This window comes from Talpa occidentalis, unplaced genomic scaffold, assembly GCF_014898055.3.
Source record: "Talpa occidentalis isolate TD23 unplaced genomic scaffold, MPIMG_talOcc4v2.1 talOcc4.9, whole genome shotgun sequence".
In the NCBI taxonomy this organism is placed as follows: Eukaryota; Metazoa; Chordata; class Mammalia; order Eulipotyphla; family Talpidae; genus Talpa; species Talpa occidentalis.
This window is the reverse complement of record NW_023605305.1, coordinates 8,032,848-8,048,237: the sequence shown is the minus strand read 5'-3', so window position 1 is coordinate 8,048,237 and position 15,390 is coordinate 8,032,848. Positions and strand designations below refer to the sequence as shown.

The following is a 15,390-nucleotide window of genomic DNA, read 5'->3' as shown; positions in this document are numbered from 1 at the left end:
ATGTACTTTGCCTCTGGTCCCTCTCTACCTGAATGTTTGTGCTCTCTCTCTCACACACACACCTCTCCCGCCAAGCCCAGAAGCCTACCCAGTGAATGTGTAGACCTCCAGAGCAAATTTCTGTAAGAGGCTGGTCTTGGTGGAGTTCGACAGGATGAGGACCACGTTCATGTGGCCTGGCCTCAGGCGCACCAAGTTACTGGTATATGTGACATCTGTGAGTTCAGTCACCTCGACGAAGCCTTTTTTAGGAATCTTGCTATGGAGAAATATTGAGGAATTAAGATGTTACTTTTAAAAGGAATAAGCAGAAGAAAATGCTTTGTTCTAACCAGACTAGCCACATCACTTAATATCCTTGGGCCTGACCCGCTGCCAGGAGGGGGCTGAGCTGGCAAGCCCAGCCTGCGAAGTACTTCCAGACGCTACTGTCCGGTTGGGACAGAGGCAGCTTTAGGACAGGATGAAGGTCATCGACACAGTGCTGGTGATGACCGTTCTCTGCTTCTGCTCATCGAGCATCTCTCTAACACACTCAGATGCCAGCCTGAGTCACCAACACCACTGAGCAGAGAGAAGCAGAGGCTGTGCTTAGGCGCTGGGGGTTCACTATGCTACTCAGCAGCGACTTCCCTACAGCTATGTCTCCCATAGGAGGGCGAACCAGTGTTCTTGCACATATGTGGAGTCAAATGCTGCTTTACAGGCCTGTGGGCCTGCTGCTGAGTGGGTGGGGGCTGTCAGGAGAACCTGCTGCTGTCTTTGGTGAAGCTTGGCTCAGTCTTCCCGGCCTTCTCGTGGGCTTCTTCTTTATCTGGAGGGTTTGACTCTCGCTCATCATTTGAGTCACTAAAATATGAGAAAAGGAGTTTTACAGGAAGAGAGTACAAAGCACCATGGAGTTTCGCGGCTCATGCCTGAGGCACTGCCCAAGACACTCCGGAGGCGCCTACCTGAACGCCTGCACGATGACGGTGCCGAAGAGGATGAAGAGCGCAGAGAAGACCAGGGACAGCAGAGGCATCATTTCCCTCCTGAAATGAAGTGAACCAACTCTGGTCAGCTCTAAACAGGCTGCTGTGACGTGTCAATTGGTGATTTTAGTATTTTTTTTCTTTCCAGCTCAAACTAAGAAAAGGTCAAAACAGAAAGTTTTCATACCAATGAACACTTTCTAATTTCATATAAATAGGCTTTTTGGGGATGGCGGTAGGGAAAACAGATTTTTCCCTTGCTGTTTTAATTCACAGATGGCTTTAAAAAAATTATTTAGTTTTGCATAGAAGAACTGGGGTACAGGCCAGACGTGTTGGGGGAGGGTGAGAGGATTCACTAAAGACAAAGTGGGGAGCAGAACAGGTGGATCTACTGAAATACACTGCTGAGGGGAGCAGTGGGCGAGACAGGAGAGGTCTGCTGCGCCAGTGGGTCAGCTCCCTGGCTGGGGATTGAACTCAGGCCATAGCAGTGACAGCACTGAGACTTAACCTAACCTAGGCCACCAGGGAGGCCCTACAGATGGCTTATTCTGAACACTTGCTTTTGTGTCTCAGTGGACGAGGCTGTGCTTAGAGAGTCTGTGGAAGGAAGCAGGAAAAGTGGGGCAGAAGCTTAAGTGGTGAGCACGAGAGCATACTGATGCCCAGGCTACTGATGGTGACTAAAGAGTCTGTGCAATGGTTTCTTTGATTTTTTTTTTCCCGGGTCAGAATAAATCAGATGTGGCCCAGAGGGGTAGAGTAGGGAGAAAAAGTTGATTTCCAAGATTTCCTCTAGAATTGGTGTTCTAAAATTTTATTCACCCAAAATACCATCTAAGGCCTGCCATTTTCCGGCCTGCCATTTTCCGGAAGTTGTGCTGGGTGCTGGGAACTACACAGGGAATGAGATGGGATCTGTCCTGTGGAAGCTCAGTGATGGAGGGTGCTGTGCTCTCCCTCCCTGATGAATTCACTGACTCGTCTGTTGTCTATACACTGGGCCTGTGAGGGGCAGGTCCCGTGCTGGGCACCAGAGAAGGGAGCCCTGATGAGGAGAACAGCCGCAGGCGCTACTGTCTAGAAGGGCAGCCAGGGGCAATTCTTTATCCCCAACCAGCGGGGAAGGGTCCATCAGCAAATAAAAAAAAGTGAAGTTATTGAAAGAAAGAAGAGGAAGAGTGGTAGGAAGCATGTAAACATTCTTCCACCTGCCTATGCTGAGGACATCCTGAAATCAAAAGGATGGGTTTTTTCCAAAGAAAAACAAGACATTCAGTCTGGGACGTACCAGTTGTTGTGAAACACGCTATCCCAGCAGTCTGAGATGTAGCCAGAAGCTGAGTAGAGCCAGCGGAGGAGAAAAATCTATGAGAGAAAGCAGATGATGATTGAACCCCTGAGCCACAGAAAGAAGTTCCCTGAACCCGCCCTGTGCACTGTGGAAACTCTGCTTGGGCTGGGGGCTCACAAGCCCTGCCCGGTGTCCCCGCCCCAGGCCACGAGCTTACAGGGGCGAGTTCATCGGTTAAGTCGGGGAGCACAGCCTCTGAGGACAGAAGCGCTGGGTCTTTCCGCAGCTGGTTGAGATAACCCAAAAGGATGAATTTATCGCTCTCACTCCCCGTCCAGGGGTCCTCCAGGGTTTTATAGACCACCCTTCCTGCAGTGTTGCGCCGTTCTAAGATAGACACCTGGGAGGAAAAGAGAGAAATCGTTACTAGTCTCAAAAGAATGGTTAAGTTACCATAGTTTTTTTTTTTTTTTTCCCCAGAGCAGATGGAAAATAGGGCTGAGTGAAGTCAGCAGCAAGCCGTGACGCAAATATGGATGAATATTGAATACCTCCAAGAGATTTCAATTTTTCTGACAAAAGGAATTACTTTGGTGGTGACTTTCCAAAGCTTCTGTTGGCAGTTGACTCTTCTCATTAGGCTTTGCACTATAACCTCTAACAAAATTTGGTAGAGGAAACCTCTGTTGTTTAGATAGCATTTCCATGATTACCAATAACGACAGAGACAGGATTTTCAGGTTTCCTGGACAGGGATGACCAAGGAAGGGAAAATCTATTAGGAGGAAGTGAAAGGGGCAGAAATAAAGGAAGGAGAAATTATGAAGTCAGAGGACTGGCAGCCCTGGGAGATTTCACATCCTGGTACTGCAAGACTGGACCTGCCATGGGCAGCAACTGGGGAGAAGGATGAGCCTTAATCTCTAATGACGGCTGCTTTCTGCGAAGGTCCATGGCTGTACGGATGTGAGATCACCAGGGAGAGACTATTTTAAGAGGAGGTTTACAAATCAGGATTTAGAGATTTCTCGGATTCTGCATTCAAGACTCCCGAGGAAGGAGGAAACAGTGACCAGCACCACGTGTTTACAGAGCACAGAGAGCCTGGGGTCAGCAGAGAATCCAACTCACCACTGCCTTTCCCTGCAGGCCGTCACCATCAGGAAGAAAGGTGCTGGCAAAGTCCGGCTGCCGATTGCTATAGACATGCACGAACCTAACCGTGTCCTGGGTGTTTGCCAGGGCAAAGGACAGGAAGGCCTCAAAGGGTTTACTTGACTTGGCAGCCTCGGCCGTGATTAAAACCACACAGTACCTGCACAACGACAAAGGAGAAGACCTTACAGCCAGCCCGGAGGCCAAGGTGGGACGTGCAACAGCAGTGATGCTGAAGAAACCAAGGAGCTCATCTTTGACGGGTGAGTATGCCTGGCTCCAGTGAGTACGCCTGGCTAGTGAGAGCCAGAGGCCGGAAGTCTCCAGTGAGAGGTTTCTAAGACATTCATGACCTGCTTCTTTTCTAGACTGGCAATGTTTTCCCCAAACCAAAGGGTTCCAGTGGAGAGTTTAGCTAACCAGTCTTTCTCCTAAACAGTTACTGAGCACTCACTAAATCCAAGGTCAGCTAGACAATGTTCTCGCTCATGTGGAACTTACATTTCAGTGGGGAAAACAGATAACAGTCTTATCAGTGACGGGCAGGGACAAGTGTTATGGGAAAAGAGAAACAAAGAGAGAGAGACTGGGCCAGGGGTGGGAGCCCTGGGCAATTAAATGTCACAGGGCAGACGTTTAGTTGTCCTGCAGGGAAAGGTGACTTGGCCCCTCTACTGCAATGACAAGCAGAGGCAAAACCCCGGGTCCTTACTTCCTCTGTCGGTGAGACCGTTTCACGGGGCAGAGTTCATGGAACAGCTTCTGGCTGGTGAGCCTGGCTGCCAGTAGGTACTTGTTCTGGGTGATGAAGTCATCAATGGCTTGCTTCTTCATACCTCGGGCCTGCAGAAAAAACAAGAAACAGTTGATTTTTATTCTGTTCTCTCACGGCAAGTGGGTTTAAATTACAAGCTTAATAAAAATGGCAGGCTACTGTAATATGACCCCGGCTAAAGTCATATAACCAAGTAAGTCAGAGCTGTTTGAGCAAATAAACGTGTGGCGACCCGTTTCAGCAATGTAGGGCTGAAAGCGATGATGAAGTTATTTCAGGTCAAAAGAAAAATCTTTGTTGGAGAACTTCTGTATACTGCTTTGATGCCAGCAGTTAAAAAGTCAATCGTTTTGAATTTTAGGCAAATTAACTTCCATCTATGATGTATAGCAAAGCAAACAATTTATAGCCAACCAGAATAACAATGCTACTAAGTGGAAGAGACAGACTACACAGCTGTATGGCGCTATTGTTAACATTCACACATTTCAGAGGATGGAAATTCTTTACAGTTTAGTCTAGAAACCGATATTAGATATAAACATGTTTAGAAATTAAGAAACACTCTGAGTAACTCTGATCTAAGCAGAAAGGGTATAATATATTGGAAAATATTTTGAATTTGAATGGCTAGTGAAAATATAACTTTAAAAATTTTGTGATGCAGAGGCCTCCCTGGTGGCGCAGGTGGTTGAGCGCAGCACTGTGAAGCTGTCTGCAGGCTCTACAGTGCCAGTTCGATCCCCGCCGGCCTTGGAGCAACCCACATGGTGAGCAGACCTCGCCTGTCTCGCCCACTGCTCCCCTCAGCAGTATATTTCATCAGCCTGCCTGTTCTGTTCCCTGCTCAGTCTCTGGTGAATCCTCTCACCCTCCCGCACATCTGGCCTTTACTCCGGCTCTTTCCTAAAAAAAAATTTTTTTGTGATACAGATAAAATCGTACTTGCAGGGTAATGTTAAAGTGAATATGATAGAAAAGAAATTAATGAACTAGGCACCCATATTGAGAAGCTAAAAAGAAACAGCCAACACACCAAAGTGGAAAGGAGAAAATAAAGATAAAAATAGGAAGCAATGAAACAAACGAATATATAATGAGAATAACAAAGGCAAAACTGGGTCTTTGGAAGAGCTAATAAAAAATCAACAAACCCCTGGGAAAGTAAACTCTGGAAACAAGAGTAGGCACAAGTCACCACAGTCAAGGATGACAAGGAGGAATCACCGCCTATGTTGAGGAAGTCTAAAAAGTTATTCAAATTTGAAAATTTCCTAAAAAAAAAATAGAGCAATATCAAAAGCCAAACCAAAAACAACAAACCAACCAGCCCCAGAAAGCTTAGAGTCCTATAACCATTAAAGAAGGCGAATCGGTAGGCAAGTCTTTCCTTAAACACAAACTCAATAGATGGTGGTGTAGATGGTCTCGGTGAAACTCTCCAGAACACCCCAATGTTATATCAAGTCTTCCTGAGGGAGAATGGGAAGGAAGGGGGGAGAGAGATGGAGAGGGACAGAGAAAGAGAGAGAACCTCCAATTCACTTCAGGATGTAAAGCCCATGAGGGTGTCAGGAGAGAGAGAAGTTGGAAATCAATCTTATTTCTGAATTCAAATAAAAAACATCTTAAAATGTTAGCAAACAGAATCCAGCAAAACACTGAAGGCATAATACACATCTTGATCCTGCTGGGCTTTTCTCAAGAATATCAGTTCAAATGAAATATGATTTAATAAGATTTAATATTATAGAAGATTAAAGAAAAAAACTCAGGATGACCCTAGTGGGTGTAGAAAAACCAATCGATAAAGATTAATACCATTGGCAGTTAAAACTCTTAGCAATGACTCGAAGGGAGCCTTCTTTATCAAACATTGTGCTTGTCGGGGTGATGGAAATTAAGAACAAAGGTGCCCCATCACTACACCAGAGGTCAGCACTATGGTACGAAAAAGAAAGCAGGGGCTGGTGAAAGAAGCAAAATTGTCATGAATCTCAGATGTTGTGACTGCAGACTCAGCAAAGCCAAACGATGGTACAGGTAAGTTACCTGAATCAGTAAGCGTTCAGCAAGGTTGCTGGAATCAGTCAATACTTAAAAATCAGCTATGTTACTTAATATCGGCAAACAAAAACAGTGAAAAAGATAACCTTGTCAACAGTATAAAAGAATCTGGGGTAGCTAGAAATAAGCTAGGAAAAAAAGATCTTTATGGAGAAAATGATAAGTCCATATGGAAACATATGACAGGAGACCCGAACAAATGACAGATGAAACTGACAGGCGATGTTGGCTCACAGTGAAGGCTCAATTTTGTCAGGATGTCTATTCGCCCAAAACTGACTTCAACAAAGCAATACAGGGCCTCCCTGGTGACTCAAGGGGTTAAGACACAGCACTATGAAGCTATCGACAGCCACTGTAGCAAGAGTTCGCTTCCCAGCCAGGGAGCTACCCAGATCTGGCACTGCAGACCTCTCTTGACTTGCCCGCTGCTCCCCTCAGCAGTGTATTTAAGTAGAGCTGCCTGTTCTGCTCCCCACTCTCTCTCTGGTAAATCCTCTCAACCCTTGCACCTCTGGCCTACACCCCAGTTCTTGTATGCAGAAATAAATATAAATAAATAGACGCCAAATACAGGACTATATTCATAGCATAATTAGACAGATAATTCCAAACTGGAAACCCCAAAGGTGTGTCCATAAGTAGAGTGAGTGGACAGATTATATTCATACCAACTTCTGCAGTACGACATGCATTGACCTCATAAATATATGTCAACAGCCAGATGCAAGAGATAAATACAACCTGATTCCACTTATATAACATTCAAACACAGGCAAAATTAATCTATGGTGCTAGAAAGATGGACAGAGCAGATGTTTGGGAAGGAAAAGTGGTTGGGAGGGAGGCAGAGGGGAACTTTGGTTGATGATATTTTACTTCTTTACCCAGGCGAGGTAGAGGGATGTATTCCTTTTTTTTTTTTAAAGATTTATGTATTTATTTATACAAGCACTGGGTTCAGTCAGAAGCGCGGGAGGGTGAGAGAATTCATCAGAGCCAGAGCGGGGAGCAGAGCAGGCAGACTGACAAAGTACACTGCTGAGGGGAGCAGCGAGCGGCAGGAGAGGTCTGCGCACCATGTGGGACCCTCACCTGGCAGCTGGGGATTGAACCGGTGCTGCAGTGGCTGCAGGCAGCTTTGCAACCCAGCGCTCAACTGCTGCGCCACTGGGGAGGCCCCGGGACGTATTCTTTTTGTGGAAATTCACTGAGCTCCACACTTGGGATGCAGGTTTGTACAGCTTTCCATACGTGTATCAGACTTCAACAAATAATTTTAAAAAGGGGGTACCAGAGAAAAAATGAAAAGACAAGGTACAGAATGGGGGAAGATATTTGCCCCAGATCCAAACAATAAAAGATAAGGGGGAAACTGCTGCCCCGGAACCTAAATGTAAAACACTGGCTTGCCGAAGGTGCAAAGCTCCAGCTTTGTTGGAAAACGTGTCCTCCAAGGCAGAGGTGCCAGCTTGCATTTCTGCCAGTCCTTTGAAAAGGCTCACTGCTCTGCATCCTTGCCCACTGGCCTCTTCTGAGCTGGCCCTACTGCCCTCTTCTGAGCTGGATACCTGAAGCTGAGCGTCTACTCATGGGTGTGTGGGCCTTAGGACGCCCCCTTCTGTGACAAGCCTGTCAGGTCATGTTTCTGCTGGATTGTTTGCCTTTTCTGTTAAAGATTTGTAGGAGTTATTTATATGCTCTAGCCCATTTTTCTTGAGGTGAAATGAACCATTTAAAGTAGCACCTTCACCATGCTGTATACTCAACACCTCTACCTAGTTCCAAAACATTTTCGTCACTCCAAAAGAAAACCCTGTACCCATGAAGTAGTCATTTTCTAAAAGTTTTGGGGTGATTTCCTTGATTAGAAGAAGCTCGTGAGAAGTTCAAGGTATTTCTTTTTTATATTGGCTGTTAACTTTAAAATTTAAAGAACTTAAATAAAGGCTTGAAGTTATCATTTAAAATTAAAAATTTAGGGCCTTCCTGGTGGCGCAAGGGGTTAAGACGCTACCTATGAAGCTGTCCGCAGCCTCTCCAGCACCAGTTTGAACCCCCAGCCGGCCAGGGAGCAACCCACATGGCACAGCACACCTCTCCTGACTCGCCTGCTGCTCCCCTCAGCAGTGTACTTTGGTCAATCTGCCTGCTTTGTTCCCCATTCTGTCTCTGGTGAATCCTCTCACCCCCAAGTACCTCTGGCCTGTACCCCAGCTCTTGTATGCATAAATAAATAAATCTTTAAAAAAATTAAATTAAAAATTTAAAATTGATAACATTTTCCAGCAAGATTTTCCACAATGCCCTTCTCCATCCTAAGGTCAAAATAAATATTCACTGACACATTCCCCAACTTAGATTATGGTTGCTTTCTTAGTCCTGAATTTTTATTACTGGAGTTTTATAATTCAAATTTCTCTTTGTAATTTATTTTATAAAGAGATTATTGACTTTCTAACAGGAGTACTTTAGAGATTATTTATTACTGTGGTAAAATATGCAGCATGAAATTTACCATTTAACCATCCTTAAGTGTATAATCTTCTGACCCAAAGTACACTCATACTGTTCAGCCAGCATCACCGCCAGTCACTCCAGAACCTTCATCTTCCCAAACACTAACTCCCAGTTTCCTGCTGCCCCACCCCCAAGACAACCATTCTGCTTTCTGTCAAAAGAGAATTTCTTTAGCAAAACAGTGTCAAGTTTGATAAAAAACAAACTTGTTTTCATACTTTGTGCTTCTCAAGGAAAAACCCTCAAACTAGTTTCTCCTTCCCCTCACTTGCGTTGCTCAGTTTTGCTGTGTGTTTATTCTGGAGGCTGCAGGCACAATGGGGGAGCAAGGGGACTCGCATACATGGAGACCCAAGGGGACTCGCATACCTGGAGACCCAAGGGGACTCGCATACCTGGAGACCATCGGCGGGCTTGTCTGCGTGCTCTTTGAAGATCAGCAGGGTGGGGGTGTAGACGTTGACGTTGTACTGCCGCGTCATCTCTTCCGCCCCTCTCAAGCCCACGCACACATATCCAAACGACAAATAGTCTTTGTATGCAAAAGCGGTCAACTGTCAGGGCATCGCAAAAGGAGGAAATTACATGCAGGCACAGCATCTGAGTTATAAACCAAGCATGACCTGTTCATATCAGCAGGTGGAGATGTTGCCTGCTGTATACCTGACATCTGCACCTTGGACACTGGCAGGAATTCTTGGGTGCTCCATGCATGGAAATGATGCCAAGAAAGCCAAACACAACTAATCCTTTTATTCACGGACAGAAAATATTTGTGTTACTGAGCTCTGTGCTGGGTGGGAGGTAGGTGTGTTTGAGAAATGACTGGTCCTTCAATTATGTAGGAATGCAGTGACTGTGCCTGGGGCTGGGCAGGACACACTGTCCCCATCTCAGGTCACTGTGACAACCTGGTGTGCTAGAAGGGCATCTAGGGTCACACAGTATCCTGCAGGGGGTGAGTAGTTGGGTCAAAGCGGCTTCCAGAGGATTGTTATTTATCACGCTATGGAGAGACCTTGGGTAAGTCGGTCATCACCTCTGAGCTTTAGTGTCTGGGTCAAAAAATAGCTGTATCGTTGGCTTCTCTCGACACCACGTGGTATTGTGTGTGTGGAACATGCTAGCATAGCAATGACATCAATAGGTGCTCAGCATGGTGGTTAAAACAGATTTTTGACTTTGAAACATTTCTTATGGGAGAATAAGCTGTTACTTACGGAAAAGACAATCAGGCTACCAGTTCTTCCCACCAAATTAAGAGAAAACAATACCCCGGCATATGAAGTACCTTGTACAACAGTGGGACAACGGGCATTTGGTCAAACAGAAGGACGTGTGGTTTATTCTCCTGCTGCCAGCCAGAGAGGAATCGGACATAATTTTTACTTGTAACCTTAAATGGAAAAGAGGATGTTGGTGTCAGTATTTAATTTTTAATCATTCTGTTATAATCCTGCCTGAAGTTAGACAAAAATCACTTATGTGTAAGGTTGTTCTGTTAAAAAAAAAATGCAGACACCTATTGTTTTTGCCTTCATTTGAATAACACTAAAAGAACAGAGATTGACTTCGTATTTACATTTGTTCCAACTCTTACAGACTGAAATCACAGTCCTTCAAACGGAAACAATTACTGACCATAATATAAATAAACCGAATGTTCAAAGTTGGTTCTTGCTTAATTCTAGAGTGCACTCGTTCATCTACTAACCCACAGCTGACAATGCGACAAGTGCGCTTTTAAAATGGCCTAAAATACACAAAGGAACAAAATGGCTTACATAAAAGTGAGCTGGCCCACCCCATGCATGCATTACATAATTTCATTTATTGTCATCTGAATTTTGTTCTCCTGTTCATGCCTTAAAATATTCCTAAAAGAACAAATCACAAACATAAATAAATTAAATTTCTACCTAGAAGTTTTTGATAGTAGTTCCACAAAGTGTGTGTGGTGAATGATCCACGCAAAACCTCTACCTGTCCCTTTATTGCTGTGCTTACCTCCCTGGCTGCTCCCTACAGACCCTGCTCCTCAAAGGGCATGGCCCTCTCAGCTCCTCAAGTGAGATTCCAGGTAAGCTTCCGACCCACCCTCAACTGCCACTGGGGACCATGCCTTACACAGCAGGCTGCTGCATGTCTCCACACCTCTGCCTGCCTGGGACTCATTCCCCACCTGTCTCCCCACCTGGCAAACTCAGGACGGGTGTCATCTCCCAAATCCTTAAGGTGGGTTCACAAAATGTCAGATGGAAATAATCACCTGCCAGACTGGGAGCCCCTCGAAAAGTATACTCAACACATATCACGGTGCCCGATGCAGAAGATACTTTATCAAGGTCTGAGAACTGTCAGGACATCTTATCATTATTTCAGGAGCCTGTGCTGCTCTTTGGCAATTTCCTTTCAAGCTAAGGCCAACAACTACTTTGCGTGGACAATGATTCTGGTAGGTAGAAATGTGATGGAATGTCTGTATGTTTGCTCTCCCTGGTATTGTGAAAGGAACAAATAACTGAAAGCAAAGTAAGAATCCTGCTCTAGTTCCTCTGATCTCTAACCTGAGATGCTGGGGGAAAAACATCACATGCTTCTTAAATATAAAACTCATCAACTAGCATGAGCTCTTGGGGCCTGGCTTCTTAAGTTTGATCTTTGTGAATTTTCTTCATACTGTTGCATCACTGTATTTTTTGAATGTTCCAAAATACTATTTGACTTCATGGAACCTGATGTATTTTGTAGATATGCTCACTAAATATATAACCAAATGGAACAACTTGAATACTTTCCTACAGAAAATATTGTTAAATAAATAAATTCACGAGTGGGAAAGAAATCCTTCGCCCTGCATTGTGATGGAATTTTTGGTTCAGAACACAGTCCCTGTCATTTAGTCTCAGATCCCTGTGACAGTGTCAATCTGCACAGTAGTTACTAACAGAGTTGGTTTCTTTCCATCTCTCTACCTTATCTGTTTCCATTTTCAGCCTCCGACAGACATTTCAATGATCTAGTTTGAGAGACTAGTTAAATGCACATATATTTGTCCAACTCAAAATGCAACTCAGGTCTGAGGTGAGCACAGAGCGTGTTCGGGGCCGTCAGCAGGCCCAGGCACTGGGGAAGTTACTGCAGCCAGGCTCCCCTCCCCGGCACTTACTTTCTCCACCAAGTTTCCCGGAAGAAGACTCTCCACAAACTGCCGGAGGTTCTCACGGACAACTGCGTTATGGAAGAAGGAAATCTTGCCGTTTATGATTCCCAGGATGGAGGGGGTGCTGTGTGCTCCCAGGTGATGAGCCAGGCGTCTCTCATACCCAGCGTGCACCACGCCGATTCCTACGCCTGCAAAGCATGGAAGCCCTCTATGAAGCCTTTCTATGCCCCGCAGCTAAGGAAACGTGAGGTGACTTTTCACTGTGAAACTGAAATCAAATTCCAACCTAGTAGGGGTGAGAGCTTTCCTAACACACTGCCCAGCATTCTTTCATGGCTGGGATTCTAACTTGGTTCAGTTTTTCTGCAGAGCAATCTGGCAAGGTAACAAGAGCTACAAATCTTCATCTCTCTCAGCGGTTATTTCTAATATGGGGGGTATACCATGAGGAAATCCTCCAAGAGAAAGGACAGCAATCTGTTCTCAGTGACTCTTAGTCATAAAGAACAAAACCTGTAAGCAATCCAAAGGTTCAACAACTTGGCGGTGGTTGCAAAAAAACAGGTTTATTTGTTGACAGGCTAGAAAGGTCACAATCTTCTCAGCCCTTCACAGCAAGGCTCCCTTGTATAGAGATGATCTCATAGAGATGTTAGAAAATCGGCTCAGAGAAAGAAATTAAGCCAAAATCACTCAAAAGCCATATTTGATATAGTCACTATCAATGTTTTGTTAGGTTTATACCTTCCCTTTCACAAATATGTAGATGTGTGCGTGTATACACATATGTGCGTGTATACGTGTATACGTACGTGTATCCCTTTTTATAAATAAAAAGGGATAATCTGACACTTATTTCACTTAAGACTTGAATAACTCCTTGTTCTTTCATTCAATAAATATATTTGAAGGACTGGTTACTCTGCAAACACTAGAGAAGCAGAAAATATTAATAGTTGGCAAATACACTTTCTTCTAGATGTCTAACAGGCTTCTCAAGCTTTGTATTTCCAAAAAAATCTGTTCCGCCCAGGCCTCCATTTCCGTGGATGGCAGCTCCCTCCTTCCCATAGTTGGGCTGGAATCTTAAGTTGTCTCTCACCCCCCACATCCAATCTGTCAGCAAGTCTTGTTGATCCTGTTTTCAAAATATACCATGAATTCACTGTGTCGTCTCTCCCTGCTTTCCTGCGTTTCCCTCTTAGTCCTTCTCCCTGGGCTGCTGCAATAACCTGGTTATTGTGTCTCCATCTCTCACAGTCTGTGCTCAACATAGAGACCAGGCTCTTCCCTCTTGAACACACACATCTTCAGCCACTCCTCTGTCCAACCTGCAAAAACTCCCTGTTTCACGAATAAAACTCACAATCTTGACAAAGGCCGACAAGACCTTTGTGATGTGGTCACTGGCAGTTGCCTTTGCCCGGTGTGTGTCTCCAGACACCTGTAAGGAGTACAACGGCAAGTCCTGTGGGAGGAGGCCCACCCAGCTGCCACATCTGGAGCATTGTTCCCCACATTCAGGATCCCCCTCACTTGCTCACTCTCCCTTGCACACAGCATTTACCACCTTCCAGCTCCTCATATGCTCTCCTTCCTCAGCCCTCCCAGTACTGTCTGTTTTTTCCTGCTAGATGTGAGCTTCAGGAAGCCTGATATGTCCTGAGCACCAGATCAGAGCCTGGCCCGTAGCTGGAGCACCCCAAGGCTGGGCCATCGACCTGCAAAGCTGCACACTGGGTGATCCCTGCCTCTCACCAGTGTAAGGACTATCTGATGGGCATCCTTGTGCCAAATTTTTCCATACACACTTGTGGGATCATCTCCTGATTGATGAATTCTAAGTAAGGAACTGCTGAGTAAATGGCAGGGATCATAAACTTGATATTAAAATTAAAAATTGCTGAGTAGACTAAACAAATCTACTGACTGCTACCTTTGGAATTTCTAAAGGGCAGGAAAAGGGGAGCCTTAGACATCACAGTCCAGATTGCAGAGCTGATAACATCACAGAACAAGACTCCAGACTGGATGTTCTGGAGCTAAGTCTCCTTTTTTGAGGCTCTGAAAATCTTCTTTCTATATGGCACTAAGCACCTCCGTGTCGCGCCTCCGTCTAGAGGCACACATACTATTTGCTATCCTGATCTAATCCTCACTGTACATTTTTTTAAAAGATTTATTTATTTATATATACAAGCACTGGGTACTGTCAGAAGCGCGGGAGGGTGTGAGAATTCACCAGAGCCAGAGCGGGGAACAGAACAGGCAGACTGATGAAATACACTGCTAGGGGAGCAGCGGGCAGCAGGAGAGGTCTGTGCACCATGCAGGACCCTCGCCGGTGGCCGGGGATCGAACCAATGCTGCAGAGGCTGCGGGCAGCTTCGCAGCTCAGCGCTCAACTGCTGCACCACCAGGGGAGGCCCCTTACTGTATATATTTTTTGCCAATTCTTTCTGCCCCCCTCCGTAGCATACACATATTCATTCCTTCCACTCCTATGCATGCCTTAAGGGACGGAACTGAGTCAACTGGAAGAAAACATCGCTGTCAAATCTGCCTTAACACAAGCCTGTCAGGAAGTAAACTATCAAAATCGAGGATATGGGGCTAAAGCAGAAGGAAAAATTTCCCCCACCAATATCCAGGCAAACCCTTACCCTGAACAGTAGAAAATGGTGCCATCCTCAGCAGTTCCCTGAAGGAGAGGAATTACTCCTCCTTTTTCAGAAAGAAGTCGTGATGAACTATCACAGCGTCATCATCCAAACTGGGTGTCCCTAATAAGAGGCTCAATTTCAAGACCCTTAACCCCCCTGGATGCTGGTGGTCAGTGCTGGCACCTCCTTCCGGCACTGAGGGCCCTGTGTGAGTTTCCATGGACCAGGTTTTACTTATTTCTGAAGCAGTAGTAAAAGCAGTAGTAAAGCAGTAGTAAAACAGAGTGAACACTGGAGGTCGACTTCTGAATCTGCACCCCAACACTGCTGTTTCTGCACAGTGTGACCCCGCTAGCTCCTTCATGTTCTGGGCCTCACTTTTCTCATCTGTGAAACAGGGATAACAACAGTCTCCTGCACTGGGTTGCTTTGGGGGATAGATGATCCACATCAAGCACTCAGCACAATATAATCAACGGAGATGCTTAAATAAAAAATATTCTAAGACATACATTAGTGTCTGAAAAAGCTCATCCAGAAAAAAGCTTTATATGAGAACATGGAATGAATTCCTTGTCATCTTCTCTTGTTGCACTGTTACTTTGTACTTGTAAATGTGCTTGTGTGAGTTTGGGGTACACTAGATGGCAAGATCCTCAAGGTCAGGGCAGTGCTGACTATTTCTGGGCCCCTCTCCCCAGTGGGGTTGTCTATGAGTGTTGGAGGCTCCTGCAAGTGACATGACTGCAGACGCCACCTAAGGAATTGTTACA

At 45.3% G+C, this 15,390-nt stretch overlaps 1 protein-coding gene across 2 annotated transcripts in view; it reads right to left on the bottom strand.

The window, feature by feature from the left end:
* Positions 1-15,390, bottom strand: part of DNAJC16 (DnaJ heat shock protein family (Hsp40) member C16) — a 31,169-nt gene that overhangs the window by 4,548 nt on the left and 11,231 nt on the right. The window contains exons 5-14 of one of the 2 annotated variants that reach the window (XM_037498254.2): positions 11,958-12,142; positions 10,080-10,184; positions 9,184-9,342; positions 4,139-4,269; positions 3,403-3,586; positions 2,489-2,671; positions 2,269-2,345; positions 954-1,034; positions 751-849; positions 89-259 (exon numbers count right to left, since the gene is read on the bottom strand). In XM_037498254.2, coding sequence (XP_037354151.1) covers positions 89-259; positions 751-849; positions 954-1,034; positions 2,269-2,345; positions 2,489-2,671; positions 3,403-3,586; positions 4,139-4,269; positions 9,184-9,342; positions 10,080-10,184; positions 11,958-12,142 — 1,375 coding nt within the window. The other variant, XM_037498255.2, reaches the window with a different exon arrangement.